We start from the raw sequence: 25,429 nt of genomic DNA, 5'->3' as shown, positions 1-25,429 counted from the left end.
CAGCCTGTATCAAATCTTCTTTCGAAAAATTAACTCAATCATGAGTCTGGAGAGAACAAAGCTGAGTGGGATATGGACAAGGTTTACGAAATCTCAAAAGCAGCTGGTAAGATGAATGTTGAGCTTTTATTTAACAAATCAGACAATGCTCGAACCAAAGGACACCTGTTAAAACTAGTAGGAAGTTGGGAGAAAAAAAAAGATACAATAATGTACTTAATGTGATTGGTAGTGAACTTCTGCAATTCACTGCCAGAGAATGCTGAAGGCAAACAACACTGAAAGAAAAGGATTCATGGTAACAGGTCCTAAAAGGACCCAAGGACAGCCTTGGGAGGAAGGAAACAGACTGCACAAAGTGGCCAAGCCGAGGTGTTGTCCTCAATCTGTATGTCCTGAGCATAATGATGGGTCAGACGGGCCCCGCTGGGATCCATCCCTGCTGGGATTCTTCTGTTCTGTAATGTTCAGCAAGTTTTTAAATTCATTGTTTGAAAAGGTAAAATGCTTTGAGTCCAGGAGTGAGTATCAACAGTTTACAATGCTGTTCACAGATGTGTCAGAGCTCTGAAGGACAGGTCACTAACATGAGTGCAATCTACCCAGAGCAAGACAAACCAGTGATGTTGTACTGTTGATGTGGTACTGACAGATGAAAGTACAGCATTCTGGACCCACCAGACTTAGAAAGGTGATGCCGTTGCTCCATGACACCAGGTCCGATCATCAGTGAAGCTGAAAATGTATTCCCAGTAGGCATAAACACAAAGAACACACATATGCACCACATTCATATGCATACACAGAATCACAGAACGGCCCAGGTTGGAAGGGAACTCAAGGATCATGAATCTCCAACCCCCTGCCACAGGCAGTGCCACCAACCTCCCCATTTAATACTAGACCATTTGCCCAGGGTCCCATCCAACCTGGCCTTGACACACAGATTTGAGCCCCTGAGTTGCTTCCCTACATCTTCTCATGCGTCCCCTTTCAAGTACTACACTTTCAGTCCAAAAGGTTGGCTATGGCTCTCTATGGCTCATGGTGATGGGTTTCACATCTGGATTCTAGGGCTGTGGCTCTGCTGCAATGGCCCTGGGAGGGTACTGGACAGAGTCTGCTTTCTTCAAGTCTTTCACTGGGGTTCTCACCTGCCCTCATACCCCTGTGCTCCTCTGGGCTTGTGGAGATAAGTCTTCCATGGCTCTGCCCAGGGGAGCCTAGCCAGGGATTATTTGGTCTCTCCCTCCCCATGCTGCTTCTCTCTGCTTCTCTGCACTCGTTTGTGGGTGCACAGATGAGCTTTATCACATAAAACCTAACAGGAATTCCTGCATTCAGCCAGCCTTGAAATACAATGACTTTTCACCAGCTTTCTAAGCCCTAACACACAGGCTTAATCTGTCACAGGTCAACTATTTCTTAAAATAGCCTATGAGGATCAATCTCCTTTCAGCATCTGTTAGAAATCATCACATACTGCTTGTCATAAACCAAATATGGTTATTAACCATTAGGTAAATCATATTATGAACCAAACTGTTAGTACAAGGCTTTAGTCAATAAACTGTGCAGTTTCCAGTGCTATAGCTTCAGCAGCCTTATCTAGGTCAATACAGTTACTCAAGTGGTTAGAACAAAGCTTTTGTGTCTGCACAAAATTGGGGTGTTACAGATCGCAGCATCTGATCAGCAATACACATACCCTGGGCTTCATCCAATGCCCACAGCCCAGTGGAGCCCAGTTTCACTGACGCAGGAAAGCTTTACATCAGCCTGTAGAATCACAATGTGCTTTTTCTATTTCATTTTGATTTTGTTTATTACCTCTTTGTTGGTCTTCTTTTCCATTAAGTTGTTTTTGTGCTTCTTCAATTTTGTCTGCAAGAAAAAGAAGTAATTATTAAAATATATTAGAAAAGAAGCAAGTTTTGAGAAAGTCATTTACCAAAGTCTGTCTCAAACTAGCTGTTTATATTTAGGAATGACACCATTCACACGTAAATACGCAGTACATTATGAGTAATACTGTCATATAAAATTTCATCATGTTTTACCAGCAAGGCTATTGACATGTTAAATTACACGGAACTGCAGAGAGAAAAGCAATGGCATCAGATCTGCAGTCAACAGCTAATCCCTCTGTAGTTTCATGCCATCTGTAAGAATTTATGCAGTCAGGGGACTCTTCGGAATAGGTATTATCATGCATTACAGAGTATGTTAATATGCACACGGAGTATTTTAATACGATTGTGAGCAATGCTGTTAGAACAAGACAATGCAGCATTAAGCATGGTGATATAAACAGCAAATGGGATTTGATACACGAAGTGGCCACATGGGAGTGGTGGGGGGATGAGCAGCAGCCCAGCACTCATTCCTCTGCGAAACCACCCATCGTTCACCGCGCACGCAGCAGGAGCAAAAAGCAGCCTCGAGCCTTTATGCTCACTGTTCTCAGCAAAACGCCTGCTGCCCCCAAACTCATCAGTGCAGGAGAAGGAATTGTGTTTCTGCTGTTGCCGCACAGCAGATCCTGCTGGGAGGAGCAGCATCATAGTGTGTATGCCTGTGCTTCTATGCGCAGAGAAAGAAGCAAGGAAAAGCGCAGCTGGAACGAGCGAAAAATTGGAGATCCATTTCTTTTTGGTAGCACACTGCCCTCTGAGAAGCATCAGGAAAAAGAGGTCACGTCGATGAGGACGAGGAGCAGCAGCACTATGGTGTGACAGACCAGGACCCGAGCTTGGAACGTGGCTTTCACACACCACTGATATCTCCCAAAATGCCTGTGAAATATTTTTTTTGGGGGGGTTCCAGTTTTTATGAAATTAAGTGGAAAGAACAGAAGAGGACTGCAACCATCCTAAACTTCTCTGACAGTACTGCTCCAGTTCAGGAAACACTGGGCTTCCTGGCTGCCATAACCAAGAGATCAGGATGGCTCCGCACAGGCCTCACCTCTCTTCACCAGTGGGAGGGCTGCTATGTGATCGGTCCATTTACTCACCATTCCTATGTAATGCAAGGTTACAGCCCTTTCTTCGACAGACTTGAAATAAGTGGTTTTAAATGACTTCTCCAATATTTATGAGCTGAACCACTAAAGGAAGTTCGAACCACTTGTTTTCAGTTAAAGCCCCAAATTGTTTTCCCATTATATTATAAGCAGATCTAAAAAAAAAAAGTAACTAAATCAAACCCTTCTCAGAGGTTTTAAGACTGAGTTCAGCATGCTTCAGTTCCTCGTTTCTGCCTTTTAAATCTAGCTCCAGGTTCTTTTTCTCACTGAAGCTCAGCAACTTAACAAATTGACCCACACGAATGGCTACAGGGCAGACTCCCACAGCTATGAGCGAGCTGAGCTGCTGATAAGAAAGAAACCACCACAATTTTAAAAGCCAAACCTCTTCCTTCCAGAGCTAGCAAAATGTATATACATAAAGCACAGCTTCTCCTATACACAGCTTCTGCTAAACCTATACACTGGCCACTGAACACAAACACGAGCAACTCAAGAAGAAAACAACCTTCTTCTGGCTCATTATCAACCTGGTTACACAGATATGCTTTAACCAATGAAGACTTCATGTTTAAGGGCTTCCTGAATCAAAGAACAGCTAAAATACTGTATGAATCTATAATTTTATTATTTTACGTAGGCTGCTTCAGAAGTAATGCCTCCTATTCATTTCCATGGGAACTACAACAGAATACAAGGAGCACAATAACACTATTTGATAGAGCAAGTTCTCTGTTACAAAACAATAGTTTTCACCAGCTTGATAGTCACCAGCACGAGCTATGCATTTTCAGCAGTGATGAACAAGAGCTGCATACCGTGTTCTGGTATCTGAACCAGTGGAGATGACCCACTGCCTCCACTGCTGAAACACACCACCGACTGCCTCACATTGCTCACATCCACTGTTTGGTCTCCATAACATTCACCAAGTACTGATAAAACAAACAAAGCATCTTTTATATATGTATGCCACTAACGCTTTACCAAGAAAAACAAACAAAATGCGCAGACTGGTTATGGTTATCAAACTCATTTCCCCTGTTTAGAAATGTATGTAATGCACTAGGGAGCGCCCAGCTCTTGAGAAGACGTAAAAGATTTGTCACAAAAATTTATATGCAGCTACAAAGACAAATGCAATTTCATTATTAAAAGTATTATCAAGCATACCTCACATAAACGGTACCATAAATCCATGTGTTTAAATTCATAATCATTCTATTTTATACAGATAAAATTATTTACGTATTTTGGAAGCGTGCTACATTAGATTGCCAGGAAGATAAAGTACTTTGAACTCCCAAAATGAATTATCTCTTATTTCAAAAAAGATGAAAAAAAGAGAAAGAGTTTGTATCAGAACTGCCGATAGCTTCTCTGTCAGATTCATTCCAAACAAAGAACCACAGATAACCGAAACAATAACTAGGTAACCACATACTCTGTATCTGGCCAAAAAGTCTCCTATACTTTGTGCATCTCCTCAAATGCCTTCCTCAACGAGTGACATCTATTGCATAGATGTTTTCCTACCTGTAGAAGCATCTTTGTGCAGCCATTACCTGCAAACAGCACTACACCCTTGACAGCCATCTGATAAGGGTCATGACCTTTCTTACCAAGGCACTGAGGCATGTTTCACAACTCGGCACTAAATTTATGTTGACAACCCACTACATTTTACAGCTCCAGACGCCATACTGGCGGCCGTCTCCTCAACGTGTGAGGGTTTAAGCTGAAAGAACTTACTTACCCTGAAACACCAAGGAACTGGAAGAAAAGCACGCAGGTGAGCTAAATGAACTTCATTTGCTTTTTGCTAGGACAACAGAAAATAATACAACTAAGGGAAATTCTTGCTATGCTGCAGTTGCAGCTCCCTCTTAATTGCCCATACAATGACAGAACATCCCTGGAGGTGTTTGAGGCCAGGTTGGATGGGGCCCTGGGCAGCATCATCTAGTGGGTGGCAGCCCTGCCCATGGCAGGGGGCTGGAACTGGGTGATCTCTAAGGTCCCTTCCAATCCAGTCTATTCTGTGATCCTATGAACAGTGCTTCTGTGGACTGTGGGTTCTTGTAAGACACATTCTAGTGCTGCCAATAGATGTTCTGCTGGAGTGGCACACATCTAAAGCAAATGATGAGCGTGTGACACACAAACTCTTATTTAAGGGAGAAGACACTTCTCAAGTGCTCACTAGAGAGGAACGATAATGAAATCATCGTGCATTCATGATGTGAAGGGATCAAAGATGCCACTTCACATAACGATCATGGAGTCAGCTCCTGATTATCAGAGACAGGTGCATACCACAAAATAGTAAGCTGTAGGTAACACAGCATAACAGCAATATATATAAAATACAATGACACAACATGAGTACAAAGAGGAGAAAAGAAAAGCCAGTGAGCACCTATGAGATGTAGCAATTCCCAATTAAGCCTGGCTGTAGCTGCAGGTGTCCAAGAACTGCAGCACCACACCAACACCCACTCCAGCCATCTGTCTGTCTGTCTGTCCTGGCTGCATTCAGTCCATTCCCCTGCAGCAAGATAGTTCAAGTATCTGCACCAGCAGTGCTATATTGCAGTCCAGTTGCTTGAGCTACAAATGCAACTTGCTCAGGACCATCACAATGCCACCACCATCACGCTCCATCCAAACAAGATGACTTGTACTTCTCTTACAGCATTTGCAGCAAAGGAATGGTTTTTCTTTCTCTAGTTTTAAAGGCTTTCATGCTACTGTCCAACACATCCACCAGCAGATTTCTGCTGCATAGAATAAACAGTTAATTCCTTGGGGTTTTAAATGTATGTAACCATATAAAATGTAACCATGCTTTCTAGGAACTTGAGCAAGGAGGCTTACACACAGGAAAAGATGGTTGCTGATTTATATGTCTCCTGCTATGGAAGATCCTTAAGAGGATACCAATAGAGTGAGTTTGAGATGGTAGGGCTGTGATGGATGAAAAATAAAAGCAAAAATAAAACTTTCACCAGCTTTACGTTCTCTATTTGCAGTATTCACCAAGGACATAACCACATGGATTTAAATACATCACAAACAGAATATAGTTTAAAAAGACTTTCAGATTTTTTCAAGACATCAACACCTACAAATAGAAATGTGATTACACGTATTAAAATCTTCATTTCACACATGAAAAACTTTAAAGGCATTGTGGTCAGCGAAGAAAAAATAAAGAAAGGTTTGATAAATAAAGGTGTAGAAATTTCAGCAAGTGAAGCGAAACTACCGAAAAGCATGAGGTTTGCAGAATACGAAACCAGTAACTTCTGTCAACAATTTAAGATGAAGCAAGTGCAATCTTTCATTTGTGGGTTTGATTATGGCTTTAGTTTTGTTGTTTTTAAACAAACAAACAAAGGAAACAATCCTACTTTTAAGCCACCAGGACATTTGACAAGGGAGTAGGAGGTGGTAAATATTCACTGGCATTCACATATAACCTACTTCTTTATGGGTAACTGGAGAATTAGCACTTAATATGGTGCAAATCCGTACCAGAACTTAAAAATAAAAAAAAAACCCTTTTTTGCCCAAAAGGTTGGGTTTTTTTATTCAAATATTTAACCAAAACAGCTGGAAGGAAAATGTCAGCATTTTTTTTTTCCCCTTCAGTTTAATGCAAGAAGAACTCTCAGACCTTACGCCTGAGTCATCCTAAAAATACCTCCAGCAAAACAACTTCAGATGACAAGTGGCTTCGTGCGACTTTCTAAAGAAAACCCACTCTCTCTTACCTTGCTCCGACAGATGACATTTGAAACATAATTTTGAAAAACGCTTTGCATGTTTTTCAGTGGACACCATGGAAGATATAAAATCTTTTTTCTCTGTTGGATCACAGGGAGAGAAGAAAGCTGCTAAGACCAAATATTCTTCTGTTAAAGTGCACAAATGTAATCACGCTATGCGCATTGGGAAGTATTGCTGAAATCAGAACGTTAAGTGGGATTTTTGTGGTTTTTAGCAGGGGGAGACACAGCTTGAGAGCAGTGACATGAGGTTGAGACTCTGTGCAGAAATCTCCATCTTCCGATCATTGAAACCCATCAGACTAAAACCACTATGCCAGTGCTCTGTATTTGAGTTCACAAGAATTGCTTCTGTAAGCATTAAGAATACTACCAGGTTAAAAAAAAAAATATTACAGTAAAATAAAATACCCAGCTCTGCATGAACCATGCATACTGGCACTGAGAACAGCTGTGACTTTCCATGGAGTGACCACAACCTATTTCCACACTCATGTGGAGCAACTGTCCACCTCTCTCAAAGAAAACCCTTGTGCTTCAGGAGTTTGTGTTCTAAAGCTCATCCATGGATGCAGGAGTTGATGTTGAGTTTGGATTGTTGCCCTGGGTGATGATTTCACCCTGCTCCAGCAGGCCACAGCAGGATGCAGGGGATACCCATGAGCTCTTCCCTCAGCACTGCAGGCATCATTCAGTCCAAACAATAAGTAGATGAATCCTAACTGAGATCAATCCTAAGACTCCCCTGCAGCTAATTGAAAAAAAAAAAAGGAAAATAAAAAGAACAAAGAAAGTGTACTAAAGCGAACACAGCAGCAGGCTATAATGGTAGGATGAAGGATGGAGAAAAAGGACAGAGAAAATAGAAGCCTTCTGGTTTTCCTTCAGCTCAGAGGTGCCTGCCAACACCGAAGAAGCCTGCCCTTCACTGAGGGTGAGGTGGCAGCAGCAGTGCTGGTGCAGGATGAGCTCATCCCCGAGCAAGCAAAGGTGGGAGACCTGGCAGAACCCAATGCCAGTTGTGCCAAAGACTTCTTTGATGGCCCTAAATTCCCACCGTCGCCTTTCTGCTGCAAAATTAAATCCTGCGAAGTTGGCAAACAGCAGCAAAAAGACATTTTGCAAAGCCTATATGACATTCAAATTTAAATCTGCTTCTAATTAAAAACCATTCTTCTGTCCCCAAACGTTTCACTTCCCTCATTTAATGAGGAATGTTCAAGATTAAAAGGAAAGATCAGATGAAGCAAAAGCAGTCTCTGAATCTTCTCTTTAATTTTACAGTGTGGGAACCTGACATCTTCTGGCACTTGCTTTGGTTTCTCCTTTCCACCTTGGGGGCTTGGATAGTCAAAGCCCGGGGCTCAGTAGGTTAGAAACACTGGTATGAGCCTGACAGCTGCTAGCAAGGCTGATCCCAGCCCACCATACATTCAAGGTGAAACATATCAAATCTCTGTCTGTCAGTCAGCAATAGGTTTGAAGGTTCCTCATGCAGCTGTAAGGTAGGAGAAATCGAAAAATCTCCCTAAAAATTAGGAAATGCGAATTTAACACTCTCAGTAACTAGCATGAAGATGCAGGAGCAGTTATCTTTTTCTTTTTTTTTTTTTAAATACATTTCAAATGAGATTTAAAACATGTTCTTCTAGTCGTGATCATAACCTTGACTGATGACCTATTTGATCAGTTTTTCAGGAAAACCTTATGCATTTTCATTCTAATGTCAACTTTAACTGCTCATCATGCTCCCTGCCGTATATAATTATTTGCATCTAAAAATGAAAAACCGATGACAGATACTTTACGTAACTCCCTTAAAAATAGAATATAAAAATCCCTATTTTTCATTTAACAACAACAAAAAAAAGCTTGCTTGCATACTTGACGACGCAATCTGTACTCTAGAGATTAGACTAGTATCAGCAATGTATGGTTATACTGCATATACAATAAAACAGTCAATGCAGAGGTTGTACATAAATTATGTATATAACAGCTCTATCCTTGCCATCACATACATATTACTTAAGCACAGCAACGACTCCTGATGAGACTGACATGGTGTATGTGCATAAATTATGTATACACTTTGCATATGAACCCAAGCTCAGTCTCTCTCATAGATACATGACCATGGAACGATCAGCTGCTTTGGATACAACTGCTATTTGTTTTGGTTTTTTATCATGTAGCATTCAGACTTATGAAAAGCTGAGCATACGAGGGTTGCAGGGAAGGATTTTTGGATGCCTCCTTCCAGGGCCAGTGGAGGAATGCAGTGCACAGTGAGGCACCTGTGGGCAGAGGCTGGGTAACCATCTAGCACAAGAACTGACATGCAGGTGAGGCTCTTCCTCAGAATGAGCTCCTGCTCGGCATCTTTCCACAGCCATCTCTTCACCCCTGGAAGCAGCTATGCTTCTGAAGGCCAGTCCTTGCTCCTGTGTTTACTCCCAAGAGAGACATGAGCCTGACACAAGAGATAATTCATTTACACATTCTTTCAAACAAAGCAGGAACACAGGTACTGATTGCATTTACATTTGCATAGCTTCTAATCAGCCATCTAGTAAAGTAATTACAGCATTGCTATGCTGATGTTTAGAGCATTGTCAGCCAGGTTCTACCGGTGTGATTGCTATCACTGCATTTTGCTTAATAATTATTTAAGAGCCTCTTAAAACATTCACTACTCCAGGCTTCATTCTGGCTTCATGATTTTTTCTATACTTACCCCAGTATCGAGTTAAAAGTTAAACACCTAAAGTTGCCCTTAGCTCACTGCCTTCTCTAGGCTGCTGCCACAAGCACCTGCACACCTCCTGTGCTGTCCCAGGGTCCCCTCTCCTTCCTCCACACTGCTCTATTTGCTGTCTTTTGATCTTATGCCCCAAAACTGGAAAGAAATGTGTTTTTCATTCATTTATTTAACGACTGACACAGAAATTAAATAACAATACATGAAGTCCAAAAGATTAATTTCTATAATACTGTCTCAAACTCTGACTCTATGCCAAGGAGCCAAAGCAGCCACTCCCAGCCAAACATGGAACAACTTCCATTAATCTTTCTGGTACTCCAAAAGCACTTGTACTTGACTTCAAGTCTGCTGCAGGAAGGCTCACCAAACCCAGCAAGTACCAGAACTGGATCTGCAAGCAGAGCAACATCAAGAGCCTGCGTTTCATCACCTGAGACAACAGGTTGGAGACTTTCTTCAAGTTCTCTGATGAGTCAAACTGCTCTTTAATTTCTCCTTCTATTTCTGGAGTTCCTCAAGCGCAAGGAGTTTATGAGGCAGAAACCATGCAAGCAGGTAAACTCAGCATTCAGGAACCTAAAGCACCAGCAATACTATTGAAAACATCTTAATTTTCTTAAGATTGGCACATTTGAGCAGTGATCTCTTTACTGAGATCCCAAAATTTTGACTGATATAAATGGTTGAAATAATTAAATCTTCAGTAGGATGTTAGATACTGAAGTTGTTCTAATGATCAGATATTAAGTAAATAAGTGGTATTACTAGCTATGAAAATGACCAAAACACAATTTTGATGAGACTCAAAAAGTAAATAATAAGTACGAAGAAGTCCCCTACAATTAAAGCCCAAAGTCCAGTCCAGTATCTTGCTTCCAGCAGCTGCCAAGAGCTGGAGTCAAGGGAAAAAACAGCTGAGCAAGGGTAAGTCTTGGAATCAGTAAGGCTGGAAAAGACCCCACGATCATTCACTCCAACCATCCACCCAGCAACGACATTTCTCCACTAAACCATGCCCCTTACTACAGCATCTAAACATTTCTTGAACATCTCCAGGGACTGTGACTCCACCACCTTCCTGGGCAGCCTGTTCCATTGCCTGATCACTCTTTCGGAGAAGAAGTATTTCCTGACATCCAACCTAAACCTCCCCTGGTGCAACTTGAGGCCATTTCCCCTCATCTTGCTGCTGTTATCCAAGAGAAGAGGCAGGCCCCCACCTCACCACAACCTCCCTTCAGGTGGCTGCAGACAGCAATATGGCCTCTCCTGAGCCTCCTCTTCTCCAGAGTAAGCAATCCCTCTTCCCTCAGCCGCTCCTGGTAAGACTTGCACTCCAGATGCCTCACAGCAATGAACATCTTCTAAACAACAGTCCTGGACTATAGAAATGTAGCTGTGCTGCAAGCCCCAGAAGCTGTATTTGCATACAACAGGTAATTCTTATGTTAATTTTCCCCACTTGCTCTTGGCGAGGAGCTCCACAGCTAGGTTCCTGCCACACAGGACTGCCTTTCTGGGTTGGCCTCATCCTGCCACCTCCCACTCCAGAACACCTTCACCTCCAGTGCCTTCGCACAGCTCTGCCATGGCCTGAACCTCCATGCCTGAACCTCCTACCTTTCTTCTGCCCATCATCTCTTCTCCAGACTACAGAGCTGCATCTACTTCATCATCCCTTACGCAAAGGCCGTTCAGTAGCCTTTTGTGTGACCGACAGCTTCTGTAGTACTATTTTATGCTCTTTGTAGGTGTAAATGAGGAAGGAGAAGAGAATTAGGAGAAAGATGTCAGAATCAATCCCACTATTCAAGATGAAGGCGCATCACAGATGCATACTGTGACAGATACGTTTTTCCTCTATTTTTCCTCTACAGTTGCCATAAACATTGCTAATGTTTTATTTGCTTTTTGACAGCTACTGAGTATACAGTTGACATCTCCACACAAATATATGACCTAGGGATCTCATGCCTGATTGTTAACTAGCAATTCAATTCATATGAAAAGTTGGAATATTTTTTTTCCCCATGGACATCACTTTGCATTTATCTGCACTGAATTTCATTTGTCATTTTATAACACGGTTGCACAGCAACCTAATTGCATTTTGAAATCCTCTGCATTTCATTTTGCATCTTCATCTTTACTACCATGGCTAAGTGCATCAAATCAGCAACACTGTCACCTCACTAATGCTGCTCTGCCCCGAATCACTCGGAAGAACTGAAATTGACAGATGCACATTTTTATTAACTGCAAAATGACAAGCAGTGTTTGCCTGCTAAGGAACAGGTATTAACTGCAAAATGTGTAAATATCAGCCACGTGATACATTTTGTTTTTAGGGGTACGAGCATAGGGAGAGCTCACTCAATACTCCATCTTCTTTCAAAATCATGCTCCATCAAGAGAAAAGTGGCCAGTAGTTTGAGGGAGGTGATTCGACCCCTCCACTCTGCGCTGGTGAGACCTCACCTGAAGTACTGCATCCAGATGTGAAGTCCTCAGTATGGGAGGACCACCAAAATCATCCAATCCAGGGCATGGATCTCCCTTATGAGGACAGGCTGAGAGAGCTGGGGCTGTTCAGCCTGGAAAAGAGAAGGGTCTGCGGAAATCTGAGAGTGGCTTTTCAGTATCTAAAGTGAGGCTACAAAAAAGGGACTGACTCTCAAGCAGGATATGACAGGACAATTGGACGTAAGACAAAAACTTTTCACGGTAAGGGTGGTGAGGCACTGGAACTGGTTGCCCAGAGAGGTGGTGGAAGCCCCATTTTTGAAGACATTCAAGGTCAAACTGAATAGGGCTCTGGGCAACCTAATGTAGCTGTAGGTGTCCCCATTCGTCGCAGGGGAGTTGGACTAGATGACCATTAGGTGTCTGCTCCAACTCAAAAGATTCTATGACTCTTACCATTGTCCTTTGTCCCCTCATCCCCAGTCACACATACAACATTCTTCTCACCGGCTCTTACTAGAACCACAACATCTGCATTAATGGGCCTTATAACTGGGCCCACTCTAACACAGTCTGAGGTCTTTCCTAGAAGAATGTTCAGTTGTTTCTGCTCCTTTTTTTCTTCCTGCCTGACCTCTATACCAATTGAAACACAACATGTCAATACTGGCTTCTCCAAAAAATACCTCATTTTTAAATTCTACGCTGCTCAGTAAATCCACTTGGAACACTGCTACACAATCACATGCATCACATTTATCTTTAAATTCAATCCCTCTTTAGTAAACTATATTCTAAATGCAAATTTAAAGCTTTCCATTATTCAAACTAATGCACCTCATTTTTTGTTTGCCTCTTTTTCCAAGGATTTAACAGGTTACCTGCTCAAGTGTGCGAATAAACCATCGTTAGACACTCAGAATGGCATCAGTCAGTCTTACTGCTAAAGAAAACCAAAATCTCACACCCAAGGTCTTACACTAGATCTTTTTCTGTGGACTTTTCAAGTTTATCTTTATAAAGTAATCTCTTCTTTTCCTCATCTACCTTTTCTTTAATTAAATGTTATGGGTTGTCACTTTCTAGAAAAACAGAGAACAGATACTGGATTGACAGAAAGCAAAATACTTTGAAAAACTGTTGAGGCTACAGTGTGATGTAGGAGCAGGAGCACCTGAAACACAAAGCTTAAGCAGAGGCACAATGGAGTGATGTTCTTGTCAGCTGGGTGCTCCAGCCACGAACGTGGAATCAGCCATTCAAAGGGACTTGCAAACATCTCTGACATAAGGAGACATTTGCTTCTCTGGGTAAACAGTTAAAATGCAGATGGGAATTCTGAGCATGAAAAAGTGATAGTTTGTTTAGGAATATTGTGAGCAGCCTGGGTTTAGGAACACAGACAACGAAGAGCCAGGGGCAATATGGAAGTCTGGGCATGGGAACTCCTGCAGACTTGTGGGAAGGATGTGAGGAGCCCACGGTGTCCTCCAGTGCTCTCCGGCAATGCATTTCTAGGGATAAAACGGCTCCTAGGGGAAAAGTACAACACAGGTAGGAGAAAGATGAGGGAATTAATTGGAGAAAATTAAAATCAGCAGGAAAGTCGTGGGCAGATTGGCTTAAATTGTGCAACTCTACCAGACACTTCCCAAGCTGCTACTCTGAGAAGAAGGGGGCAATTTAGCAGACATGCAGACATGAAATCAGACATATCAGGGAGGAGTTCGCTGTGGCCTGATTCAAAGCAGAAAGGAATTAAGAAAGGATTAGATTGTACATTCACCAATACGCTCCCAGCAAACCAGGATGATCTGAAATTACAAGCAATGCTGCAGCATTTTGTTTCACTACCTTCTAGAGCTTTTAGGAATGAGTTCTAATGTTACAAAGCCACTAACCACCAATGAAAGCAGAAACTGCACTCTAGCTTTGCAGAGTGCCCAAAACAGATAGCAACAGGTCCTTCACCATGACCTGGAGGTGCCTTTGTGTGTGGGGCTTTAGAAGGCAATGTTGGTAATACATATATATATGTGTATAAAAGAAAATCCTCTATATCCTCGATTCTAATCAGCACCAAATCTGAAGGGAAAAAAAAACCCCAAAACTTCTAAAAAACAAAGCAAACCAGAAACTGCTTCCTCTGCTTCACTCCCCAAGAAAAAAAAAGGGAAGTAGGCTGAGGAATCTTCTCAGCATTCCTTCTTTGATGATCTCAAAGATATCCCTGAATAACAAACAAGCACTCAGGGAAAAACATCCTGGAACACTGACACTGCAAATTTAGTTCATTAATCTTTTTCTTTTTTTTTTTTTTAGTACAAAAAGCTACTCACTAAAAAACTGGGTTTTACCTAGTAAAGAGGAGGAAAAAAATGTAGTCATATGCAGTATTTGCATACATTATTAACACACTATTTCAAATAGAGATCTCTTTTGAAAAATAAAGCTACAATTCCACAAAACTGCTTGCGTTTTGTATCTCCTTCACCATTTTATAGATCACCCCATACAAAGAACACTTCCTGCTCCCATGGAACAACAAACTGCTATGATTTCTTACAAAACAAGAAAAACGTGAACTGAAACAAAAGCTTACTCCTTTCCCAAGCACGCTGCTGAAATTTTCTTTATCTGCTTGCAAGTTTGGAAAGGTAATTAACTCGCTGCTTCTCAGACGCCTACAAACCGATGGCACTCTGCAATCCGAACACCACCCCATGTGTTTTTGCCTTTCTTATTTAGAATTCACGCTCCGTTTTGCGTTGTCTGGTTGAAGATGAGGGGGCGGTGAGGAACGCGTGGCAGAAAGCCATAGCAAGCTGCCACACACCCAACTCCAAGTCGCATGGGGAAGAGAACAACTAAGCCTGCAGGGAGCTCGCTCCATGAGCCCCATGCCAAAGTGTGCGGCCAGGGATGCAAGCCCTCGAGAGCTTTGTCCTCCAGCAAGAAGATTTCACCCATGTAAACCCTGTGCCACAACAAAGTAGAAAGACTCGCACCCAACTTCATTAACTCATTTAATGGTAAGAATTGTTGTTTTTGGAATGATGGCTTCTAAAAAATACGGTGAGTGGGAAGAGGAATTAGAATGCGTCGCTTGACTGAAATAATGAAAATTCAAAACCAGTATAATGGCCTGGAACTACTTTCTGTGTACGTTTTTAATATGCCTGTTCAGACATTTCCACGGTAGCACTAAAATTAATCCCTTAAGAAACAGCCTCAAACACATAATACTATTAAGCTTTTAAATAGCCTTCTTCCCATATATATCCCAATCTGTTAATTTCAGGTTTAAATTCGAGACATCTTACCTATTTTACAAAACTTTTCTTTTCCTTTTTCTTTTTTTTTTTTTTAAACAGCTCAGATAAAATAAACGTCTGCTCAAACATTTCGCATTTCCAATCAGAGGAAGGGCAGTTGAAACAAAAATTTGGCAATGTAAATAGGAAGAAAAATAACATCGCAAACTTCACATACATGAAGAACAGAAGGGTGAGAGAGGGAGGCCAACCAGACAACACTGTGCTTTTTAATTTCTCCAAGAAGAATCACACCTGCCAATAAGCAACTGGCTCACCCAAGGCTCCCTCACCTGGAGCTGCTCGTTGACCAGAATGGCTCAGGCAACCCCTTCCCTCACCCGGTGGCAGGGCTGGACCCAATGCACCCCAGGGTATGGTTGTCCCCTTGGGCATGCTGTTTTAACCAAACCTAAGAAGCATGACACCTGGAGAAAACGAAAAGGTGTTAGGTGAGAGGAAAAAGCAGTCCATAGTTGTCAGTTTGCCACTGTGGTGATGAAAGACAGAGATGCATCACTTTCCACTGACGCATGCAGCTGGCCCGGTGGGAGATCTCACTGGAGATGCCTTCTGGCCCTACTGTATGAATGTTATTCTCCTGGATTTTCTCAACAAACCATTAATAATCACCTGCCAAGGACCAAGTCCTGTTTCCCTAATAATTAGTTGTCTCCAAATAATCTTCTCCCTAATACTTGTATCTTCCCCAAATTTGTTCCTGTAAGTCCACCACACACTGCAGTAGGCCAGAAGCTTCTGCTTTCTCTAACATGATACGTGGAGGAGGACCTCGGTTCCTTTTTGTGTTTTCTTTAAACAGCAGGGCAAACACTGCTCTGTATTGAAACAGGTGAGGGAAAAGGAGAAAAAACAAAAGCAGGAAAAGAGATAGAAGTTCAAAGCTGGTTAAGTGTAGTCTACACAGCAGAAATCACAATTTTTGCCTCCTTGTAAGAAGACCATAGATCAGCATACACTTTCAGGTCTCTGCTTAGGAAAAGGTACAGAAAATAACCACATGATTTCCCTTGGAAATAACCATTGGACACTATTTTACTGGCAAGCAGTAGTTAACCTGAAGATACACTCTCACAATGGATGCCCTGATGATTTCACACCTTTGGCAGTTATTCTGTCCAACTTCTCAATTTCTGTAATTACAATTCATAATCACAAACTTAATCAGACTTAATTGCTTATTACATGACTCAAGACTAAGCAGTTTCATATGTAGACAGGTATTTCGCTTCTGGCCTCACACTGTAGAATGAATTTTAAGCATCTAATACCTTTCCTCCAAAAATAACCAAATCTAACAATAACAGTACCCCCAACTCAGATCAGTTTATGGTTTGTTTAAATATTATTATTGTTAAATAGTTCTCAGCTGGGTTATCCCATTTAGTGGTTGCTTCCAACTAGACTAAACTGTTTTCTTCTTAACCTCCAGAATATTCATTATGAACTCAAGCCAGAATTCAGTAACAGAATCTGACCTTAATTGCTAATTACCAGCTGGATAAAATTTACACCTTCACACTCCTAAGCAGATAATTTTGAAGATTCTGGTGACTGCAATTTCATTAGCTTACATGTTATGGTAAACGATTGGATATTGTTACTCCAAACGTAGCGCAAAAGCAGAGGCAAACCCAACTGCACTCATTAAAAAGCCTTTAAAAAGCAAGGCTGAAATACGGAAAAATGGATACAATTTTCAAATTATTAACAGAATATAGTTCTCAGTATGCAAATAATTTAAGTACCTAACTTAATCCACAATTTAAATACAGTCTATTACATGACACCACAGGAGTCGCCTCCTTATAAGACAGCATGAGCAATGCAACCCAACCAGTACATCAGAAGCCTAAATTGTGAATTATAGAAAAATGCTTTTATCTGGAAGGTTGTCTTAAAATTATGCTAAGGGATTTAAAAAAAAAAAAAAGAAAAAAAAAGATGAAAGCACTGAAATAGAGAAGGAAATGAAGATAACAAATCCCTGATCTGTTTCAACTACTCACATAATTAATTTATAACCTGTTGGTGTATGGCACTGAAAAACTGACCCACAGTTCTTGCCAACTCTCTGAAAACAGCCATTTAATGCACAAGCTTTGTTGTTGTTTTTACTTGTTTTTATTAATTTTGGGGTGTATTAGGAAAAAAATACTGGCAATAGTAACAATAATCCAACTAGTGCAGTGCTGTGAGCAAGGACCATGTTCTGTGCTGACTGCCTCATCTTGAAAGGAAAGTACCAGAAAAAGAAGAAGTTCAAAGGGCAGTAAAATCACTTAGGAGATGGCTGAAGAGTCTGTATGAGAAAAGTCCAAAAGAGCACAGCAGTTTAATTTACAGAGAGGTGGAAAATATTTGACTTAATACAAGTATCTAAAATAATAAATGTCTTAGGGAAGGTCAAGCTGAGCACTACTGGAAAAAAAAAAAGACCAAATCGAAAACTCATAAATCTTACTTGTAATATCAAGATGTAAGCCTTAGCAGCTGAACTTCCCACAGGCTTTGTTTAACCAATTTATCTCAAATCTCATTTTCCTCCCTGCTATCAGGCAAATATTTATAACATATGTGTTTTAGATGTAGCTTTCCTACCACAAATGAATTCATTGATCAATTCTGTCCACTGACATTGAAAAGAAATCCTTTTGAGCACAACAAGGTATAGGCTCTTGGGTTTTTGTCACACAATCCTGAAGGTACGTACAGGAGAATCTCGATGCTCCTATTAATAAAAACAGACCCTGGGAAAGGCAAACAGACAGTGTTCTTGACAGAGATCAAATGTGATTTTCAGAACACCAACCAGCTACTAATTGCATGGCGTGGAAAGCTAAAAAAACAGCAACAGCAAAACAGAAAACAAAACACTCATGGTCCACAGCTGTTTCTTGCAAAGCTGCCCACTGAAACACTTGGCATTCTCCCTCAGAAACACTCTGCTTGTCACTGTTACAACAGGGATAAATCAGTCCCGTTTTGCTTTGAAGAAACAAGGATAGAGTTAAAAATTATTCTGGCTGCCTTAGACACTGAAATCCTTTGTTTTGCTTCAGATGAAATAACATTACATGCGTGCAATACAGTTTAGACTTGCCACTATTCCAACAACAACTAAAGCTATTCTGAGAAGCTACCACCCAAAAAGAGGTCACTGCAGATTTACAGTAAGTTTGCTGTAGCAAAGTTAGGAGTATGCTCTCTCAATATTACCAAAAACGCTCAGCTGCATCTGCTTTGGAGTGGACCTGACTGCAAGCATCAAAATGTAACTCATAGCCCACTGAGTCAAACAATAAATCCACCGATCAAAATAGCAGTGCAGGCTTTCCTATTTTCAGCAGCAACTTTTCTGTCTCTGGTGGTGGGCTTATCAGAGATGTGCAATATTTTAGTCTGTATAAACCCATTCATGAGACTGAGCTGAGCCAGCTCCTGCAATCTTCCAGGAGCCCCATGGACAGCAGATGGCTTAGAGGGAAAGAAAACTTACATGCTGCCACTCAGCCCTGCCTGTGTAAGCAGCGCTCAAGGGACCACACCAGGCAAAACAAGAGTAACTGGCAAAGCAATATACTGAGATAATTTGGTACAATGGCACTTCCTAACACCACTATACAGTAAATGATAACGACCTATGTTAGCTTGTCCCCTGACTTATGAATTACAGTTATCTGAACATCCTGGAGACTGTCCTGACTCAAACTAAAACTAAAAGCAAAACAAAGCTCAACAGCTTGCAAGCTAAACTGCCATCTCTCCCTTTGCATACGTGTAGGAATGCACACATTTTGCATGATGTTGAATTAACAGTAAGAAAATAGTTCTCACGGACCAGAAAGCTGCAAGTTTGTTTGTTTTAACCAAAAGCTGAATCTCTCACTCCATTTGCACAAATAAAGACACTGAAGTTGCTGACTTCTTACTGAGCAGACCAGCTACCAAATGTAAATCAATTAAAGCAGTCAGAAACCTAGTTTTTTTTAAATTTCCTACAGATTGCCTTTGTCATTTTGTCACTGCTTTTGTCTGTGGAAACAGGTAATACACACACAGCAGTTTTTATTAAGGCCACTTAAAAGCAGGGGAAGAGTATGCAATGTTCAGATAGCATTGCAATGGTGATTTGGAGGAACTGGAACGGAGGAATGCGAAGGGGAGCTGGTCTCACTGTTTCCCTCCATGCTGATCGGAGGGCTCTAGATGGTCTTTTGCTGGGTTTTCTTTGGCTTTTTTTGTTGCATTTTTGTTTGTGTGTTTGTTTGCTTCCAAATCTTGCTATGTGTTTACAGTCCTAAAGTGACTGGATTTGTGAGAGGCACTACAATCAGACAGATCTAAGATAAAAATAAGACTCATTATCTACAAGGTTGTTCTCAAAAGTCAGCTAACACACTGGCATCATAAGAAAATAATTCATCAGTATATGTCTGACAAGCACAGTGCTTTTCTCTGAAAGGTCATTTTTCTAAATTAAGCAAAGTATTAAATATCTTTGCTGTTCCGCTGCACACCCCAAACTTAACTCATGAAGTGTTTTCACAGTCAAAGTAAATTACATTTGAAATAAACATAAGAAACACATGAAACAGTTCCATATTCATTTAAATCTGCCATATGTAGCACAAGCAACATAAGCAAACAGTTAGGCTCTGCTCATATGTTTCATAAACCACGATAACTGAAAATGCTCATACCTCTTAATGTAGCATAGCCTGGAAAATACATATACCTTTTTTGCCCCAAACCCTTCCTTCTTTTAAAACTCCTCTAAACCACACTGCTAAGAGTGTAATTTAGAGCTGGGTGTCACTGTCCTCTACTTAGAATTCGTGTGGGCTTTCCTTTCTGCCCTGGGAACTGATGCACGGTGCTGTCCCAAGCACTGCCCCTAAACCCGTCCTCGTCCTTCCCCTCTCCTCCTCGGGCAGCACCGGGAAGGCAGCCAGAGCTGCTGCCCAAAATTCCATCTCCAAGTACCACCCTGCATCCGGAAGGACCTTACCTGGGTTCTGGTAGCAGGAGACTGAGCTGAGCTGCAGAAAATGCCCACCTCTCCCCTTCCGCGATGGAGAAGGAGACAGAGACTCACAACTCCAGCAAGAAGGAGCAGCTCCCCAGGCTAAAAACTGGGACTCCTCCAAAACCAAGCAGAGATGCCAAAGACAACAGCTCTCTCTGACGAAATGCAACACGAGTGCTGGAACTTCCCCATTTTCCAACCTACCAGAGTTCTTTGGCAATGAGCGAGTTTTCTGCTGTGTCTTCCTGCCAGGCTAGGGTTACAGGAGTGTCTTCACTTATGTAACTTCATTTCTTGTGTACACAATTACCCAACACACCCAAAGCACTCCAAGGCACTTTTTTTTTTTTATTTTTTAAATTTTTAAAAAATATGGTTTGATTCCAGATGGAACTTCTTTTCAAACATAGGTCTGAAAGCGACGTTACAGGAGTGCTCTGAACATGGTGTAACCGAAACCCTCAGTACCCCCTCAAATGTGTAAATTAGCTTATTGGCAGTGCCTCGACACTCACAGGAACCTCCTCCATCTTCACCCATGCACCTTCTTCCTCCCACAGCAGGTCATCAAAGTTTCGATGGAACATTCTTCTGGAAGCCATATAAAACAGCAAGCTATGCCAGCAAGCCTCACCATCCCTCACCATCCAAAACAAAGGCCCCGTCTGCCATTTCACAGAGAGGAAAACCGCACCTTTCTGACCTATCCTATCTTACATGAAAGCCTTTAACTCATTTTACAAGAGAAAGAAAGTGGCAAAGGGCAGGATACTAAAAAACCAATGTGACAGAGAGTTTGAGGCAGCAGCAGCCAAGACAACACATAATATTCAGCTGTAGCAAGACGTAGAAAATTGCCTTACCACAGGGAACTACAGCTCCCCACAGCTTCCCTAAAATACATTCTCCCTTCTGAACAGGTTTTCAGCTGAAGGCCATGCAAAAGCTATGGAAACCCTCAATTTGGGTAGATGTCCAGGAAAAACACAACACACTCTGTGAAGATACTTATCACATCCATCATCAACAGATGTATCACAGAATTGTAGGGGTTGGAAGGGACCTCTAGAGATCATCGAGACCAACCCCCATCTATGCCACGTAGCATCCAACCGATCTCTGATCACTTTTAAGTAGGAATGGGAGGTGGTGATCGGAGTATTTAAAAGTACGAAGGAACCCAAATCACCCCAGTGCTGATGCACGATTATAATGGAACAGGTCTGGAGACCACAAACGGAAATTACTATTAGTAGCACAGCCTGCTAAGCATCAAGACCTTGTTTATCGAGCACGGCACCAGACAGTACAAAAGGGGGAGGGGGAACAAGTTAGCCCTTCTTCTCCCAAGAAGGTTAAATTAAACACGCTATCAAAAATAGTTACTATATTTCATAAGCATTCCATAATCCTGAAATCCATACCTGCTCTCAAGGTCCTACATACACGACAAAATCATCGTGGCTGAAGTACCACTCATTCTTTCATCCAAAACACCATTTTTAGTCGTCTTACCCAAAGGCAAATTTTATAAACATCTTTAAAAGTATTGTAAGGTTTCCCGACTTCATCTCTAAGGTTTCACAGCCAACAGGCCTGGCACAACAGACACAGTACATCACTACATCACAGCCTGCTCCTTGCAGTACTCCTCAGCTATTCCATGTTCTGCAGCAGAAGAACGACTTCATTTCCACAAATACTCAAGAACAGCCATCAGATTGTATGAGAGCTTACAGACCAGTAGAGGAGAAACTAAGAGGCTTCTACATAGGCTAAACACAAACATAAGTGACTGTTCAGGGATCAACAGCAAAGCACATCCTGATATTTTAATTATGTCTACCTCTTTCCTTCTTTCTAGCCCTGTGGCATGCTGTCCATCACCAGCTACAGCCAGGGCTGCTGCAGGGTTCCTCCTGGCCTCTGAGACACCAGTGGGACCAGCAGGTTGAAGAGACATTGACAAATATTTGTCTTTGGCACTGCTTCAAGTGGGAGAAAAACATTCAGCTGTCTGAGGGAAATCAAACATTTTTATAGGAAGGAGAGTAAACATGAAATTGTCAGGATTTAAAAATGCAAACTCCAAAAAGCTGTTCATGTTTTGATCTACGTGACCAAGAAATATACAATAAAAATGAATGTGCTGTGTTTCTCTTCAATGCTGAACTTAAGATCTACAGGAAAAAAAAAAAAAAGAGAAAGAAAAAAAAGTAACTCATTAGATTCTTGCTATACTACTGATGGCTGAAGACACAAAATGTGAAACTCTAACTCTTTATTGCACCATTTAACAAGACTCAGGCAAAGCAAACACAAATTTTATTGGCAATATATTACTTCCTGTTCAGATTTGAGATGGCTGGCCACATTACATTTACAAAATTTTGCTTTATAAATATATCATGTCTGATTTACATTTTAGAAGTAAAACTTGAAACCAAACAGTCTAACAGTAAAGCTTAATGCCAAAAAAACCCAGAAGGCTGCAGTAAAACGCACTAATAAACACATTTTGGGAGTACCCTGTAGATGCCAATAAGAATTTCTGCACAGGAGCTTGTATTGTGCCACAAATCCCGTGTAACAAGAAATAGATGAAGCACATCAAACCATACACTGTCCTTTAAGATTCTTTTGTAAGAACTTGTTTTCAAAAAGGTCAGATTGATATCTTAGTATCGCAGAGTACAATGCATTATATGGCACATTATCCCCAGAATTATCCCCAAATCAAGGAACACAGGTCCATAAAATGAATAGCAAAACAAATTGAAACACGTTATGGTACATGCACATCCTGCAACTGAGCATTAAGAACACAAGAGTCAATACTCATTTCAGGATTATGGTGTTTCAAAACCCTAAAATGAATTTAAATTTTACTGAGGGCACTGCTAGCACTGTAGAGTTGTAGCAGCTGGCCAATTTGCTATAGCTTAGGGAATGGCATAGGCTAGACTGAAGCCCTGCTTCCCCAGGAACACTGTAGGCTGTTATGCTGATGGGAAGATGCTGTTTTGAGGAAATCTATAAAGAAACACTTTCTATCAGAAAACACGTTACCAAAATCTAAACTGCTTGTGGGCTTCTGCAAGTCCTGCATTATGAAGCATTTTTCCAGAAAAGTTTTGTTGTTTCCCAACTGAAGAAGAAAAAAAATGTGTCATCCAAAGCTTGCTTTCATTTGTTTGATTAACTTATGTGAACAACAGCCAAGTGGAGTTCAAGAAGTGAGATTCAAGTCCAAGTGTTTAAAGTTTATAACAGTTCAATACTCTGCATTGATACTTCTTTCCATCACAAATTGCAGAAGCACGGAATGTTGTTTTCTTTCAAACGTGAAAAGCAAAACCACAGAAGTTGTAAAGAATAACAAAAGCACATTTCTAAAAGAAATGTCAGCAGTGGACTGTGAACTTAATTCCAATGTATTTTAAGTGCAGATATATAAATAGACTCCAAGCCTACTACTCCAATCATCTGATACTCATAAGGAACAGTTTGGCACATACTTCGCAACTGTGGATTTAACACCTATTGTTCATTCAATTTGATTAACAGATACACTGATGTTCAGAGGATTCATTCTGAAAATACTTGGGTTTTAAGTGGTTTAATAGGGCTGTGTTTTGCTTTTTGCACAAACAGCACCGTACGCATTGCAAACCTACAAACTTGATGAAGATGCTGAGCTTTTTCTTTGCTGTATATACACGTTCCATACACTTGTATGCAGGTAACTATGCTGCATGGAATAAATGAGGTGAAGCTGACGTCCCACCCCTAACTCACTTCTACACACTGCTCCTCCACCAAGATGTTACGGAGGACCGAGAACGGCGATCCCATGCTTGGAACTGGGGCATCTACAAAGCAGAGGGAATCCTGAGTATCAGAAAATTGTTAACTGTGCTCCTTCACCGAAATTCAGGCCATGCTCAGGCCAGCTGCAACCCTCTGAACAATTTTAGCAGAATGAAGACTTCATCTCACAGTTTTATTAGGAAACCAAACTTCCTGGCACAGCTCCACAATATCCATCCATCTGTGGGAACTCCCTTGTTATTACTTCCATTCCCCTGTGGCAAGCGACTCTGTAAAGCAGCCAAATCTCACACAAAGGTTTGCTTCTTCACAGCTCCTCTGGAATCCCAAGGCATAGATGAAAGCAAGGACTTGGCTGCATTGGAAAGCATCCAGGAATGGAGCAATGAAAACAGGTAGCAATATGCCTACCAGCGGCACAGTGTTCCTTGTCAGATGAAGAACAGGGAAGAGGACGCTTGCTTTTGCGCAGTTCAGTGAGAGAAATGAAGAGAACATGCAGGATGAGGCTGGGGAGGTGCACAAGGGAATATTTATGGAGGGAAAATCCTAGTCTCAGAGTTAAGGAACTTGCCTTGGATCAGGCGGGTTCAGTGCTGGCGCCAACCCCAGCCTTCCCGTGCGTCTCGGCTCACAACAGCATTTCCATGCTGCCGTGATTTATTGTAATGATGAGTTATTGGATGTTTCTAAGGAACACATTTGCTGCAGAGATGAAGTCTCATAGAGATATTTAGACAGCTTATTGCCAAGAGCTCACATAAAACATTCTCTCAAGTTAACCCATTATACGCCCTCCTTAGCATCTTCTCATTTAGCGCATTTTAAAGGAAGCCTGAGTAGTTACTATTTCATCACATATGGCTGTTGTATCTAAAGTGGGGGCATGAACTCCTCCTGCCCTTAAAAACTCTGGCAGGGCTTGCTAAATAGTTGGGCCAAAGGCTTCCAAAGCAGCTCGTTACTGAAGGTAAGCAACCACAGTTCTCCTAAAACAGCTTGATTTTCAGCAAGGCGCGTTCTAAAAATCAGGCCCTATTAAATTGTTTTCAGTTGGACCCATGCAAAGTAAACTGTCAAAACCTCTTTTGCAAAAACACTTGGCTTCTGTGTGGGCCTCCTAAATACAGTGTAAGCTAATTATTGCATGAACAGCACAAAATTAGCATAGTTAGAAAACATTCTCTT

General features: G+C 41.4%; 1 protein-coding gene across 1 annotated transcript in view; it reads right to left on the bottom strand.

The window, feature by feature from the left end:
• Positions 1-25,429, bottom strand: part of HIVEP1 (HIVEP zinc finger 1) — a gene marked incomplete at both ends in the record, with an annotated part of 106,990 nt that overhangs the window by 45,047 nt on the left and 36,514 nt on the right. The window contains one exon of the mRNA XM_079533629.1: positions 1,831-1,884. Coding sequence (XP_079389755.1) covers positions 1,831-1,884 — 54 coding nt within the window. The remainder of the gene's footprint in view (positions 1-1,830; positions 1,885-25,429) is intronic.

This window comes from Tetrao urogallus (assembly GCF_951394365.1).
Source record: "Tetrao urogallus genome assembly, chromosome: 3".
NCBI lineage: Eukaryota > Metazoa > Chordata > Aves > Galliformes > Phasianidae > Tetrao > Tetrao urogallus.
The sequence above is the reverse complement of the archived record's forward strand: the minus strand, read 5'-3'. Positions and strand labels throughout refer to the sequence as shown.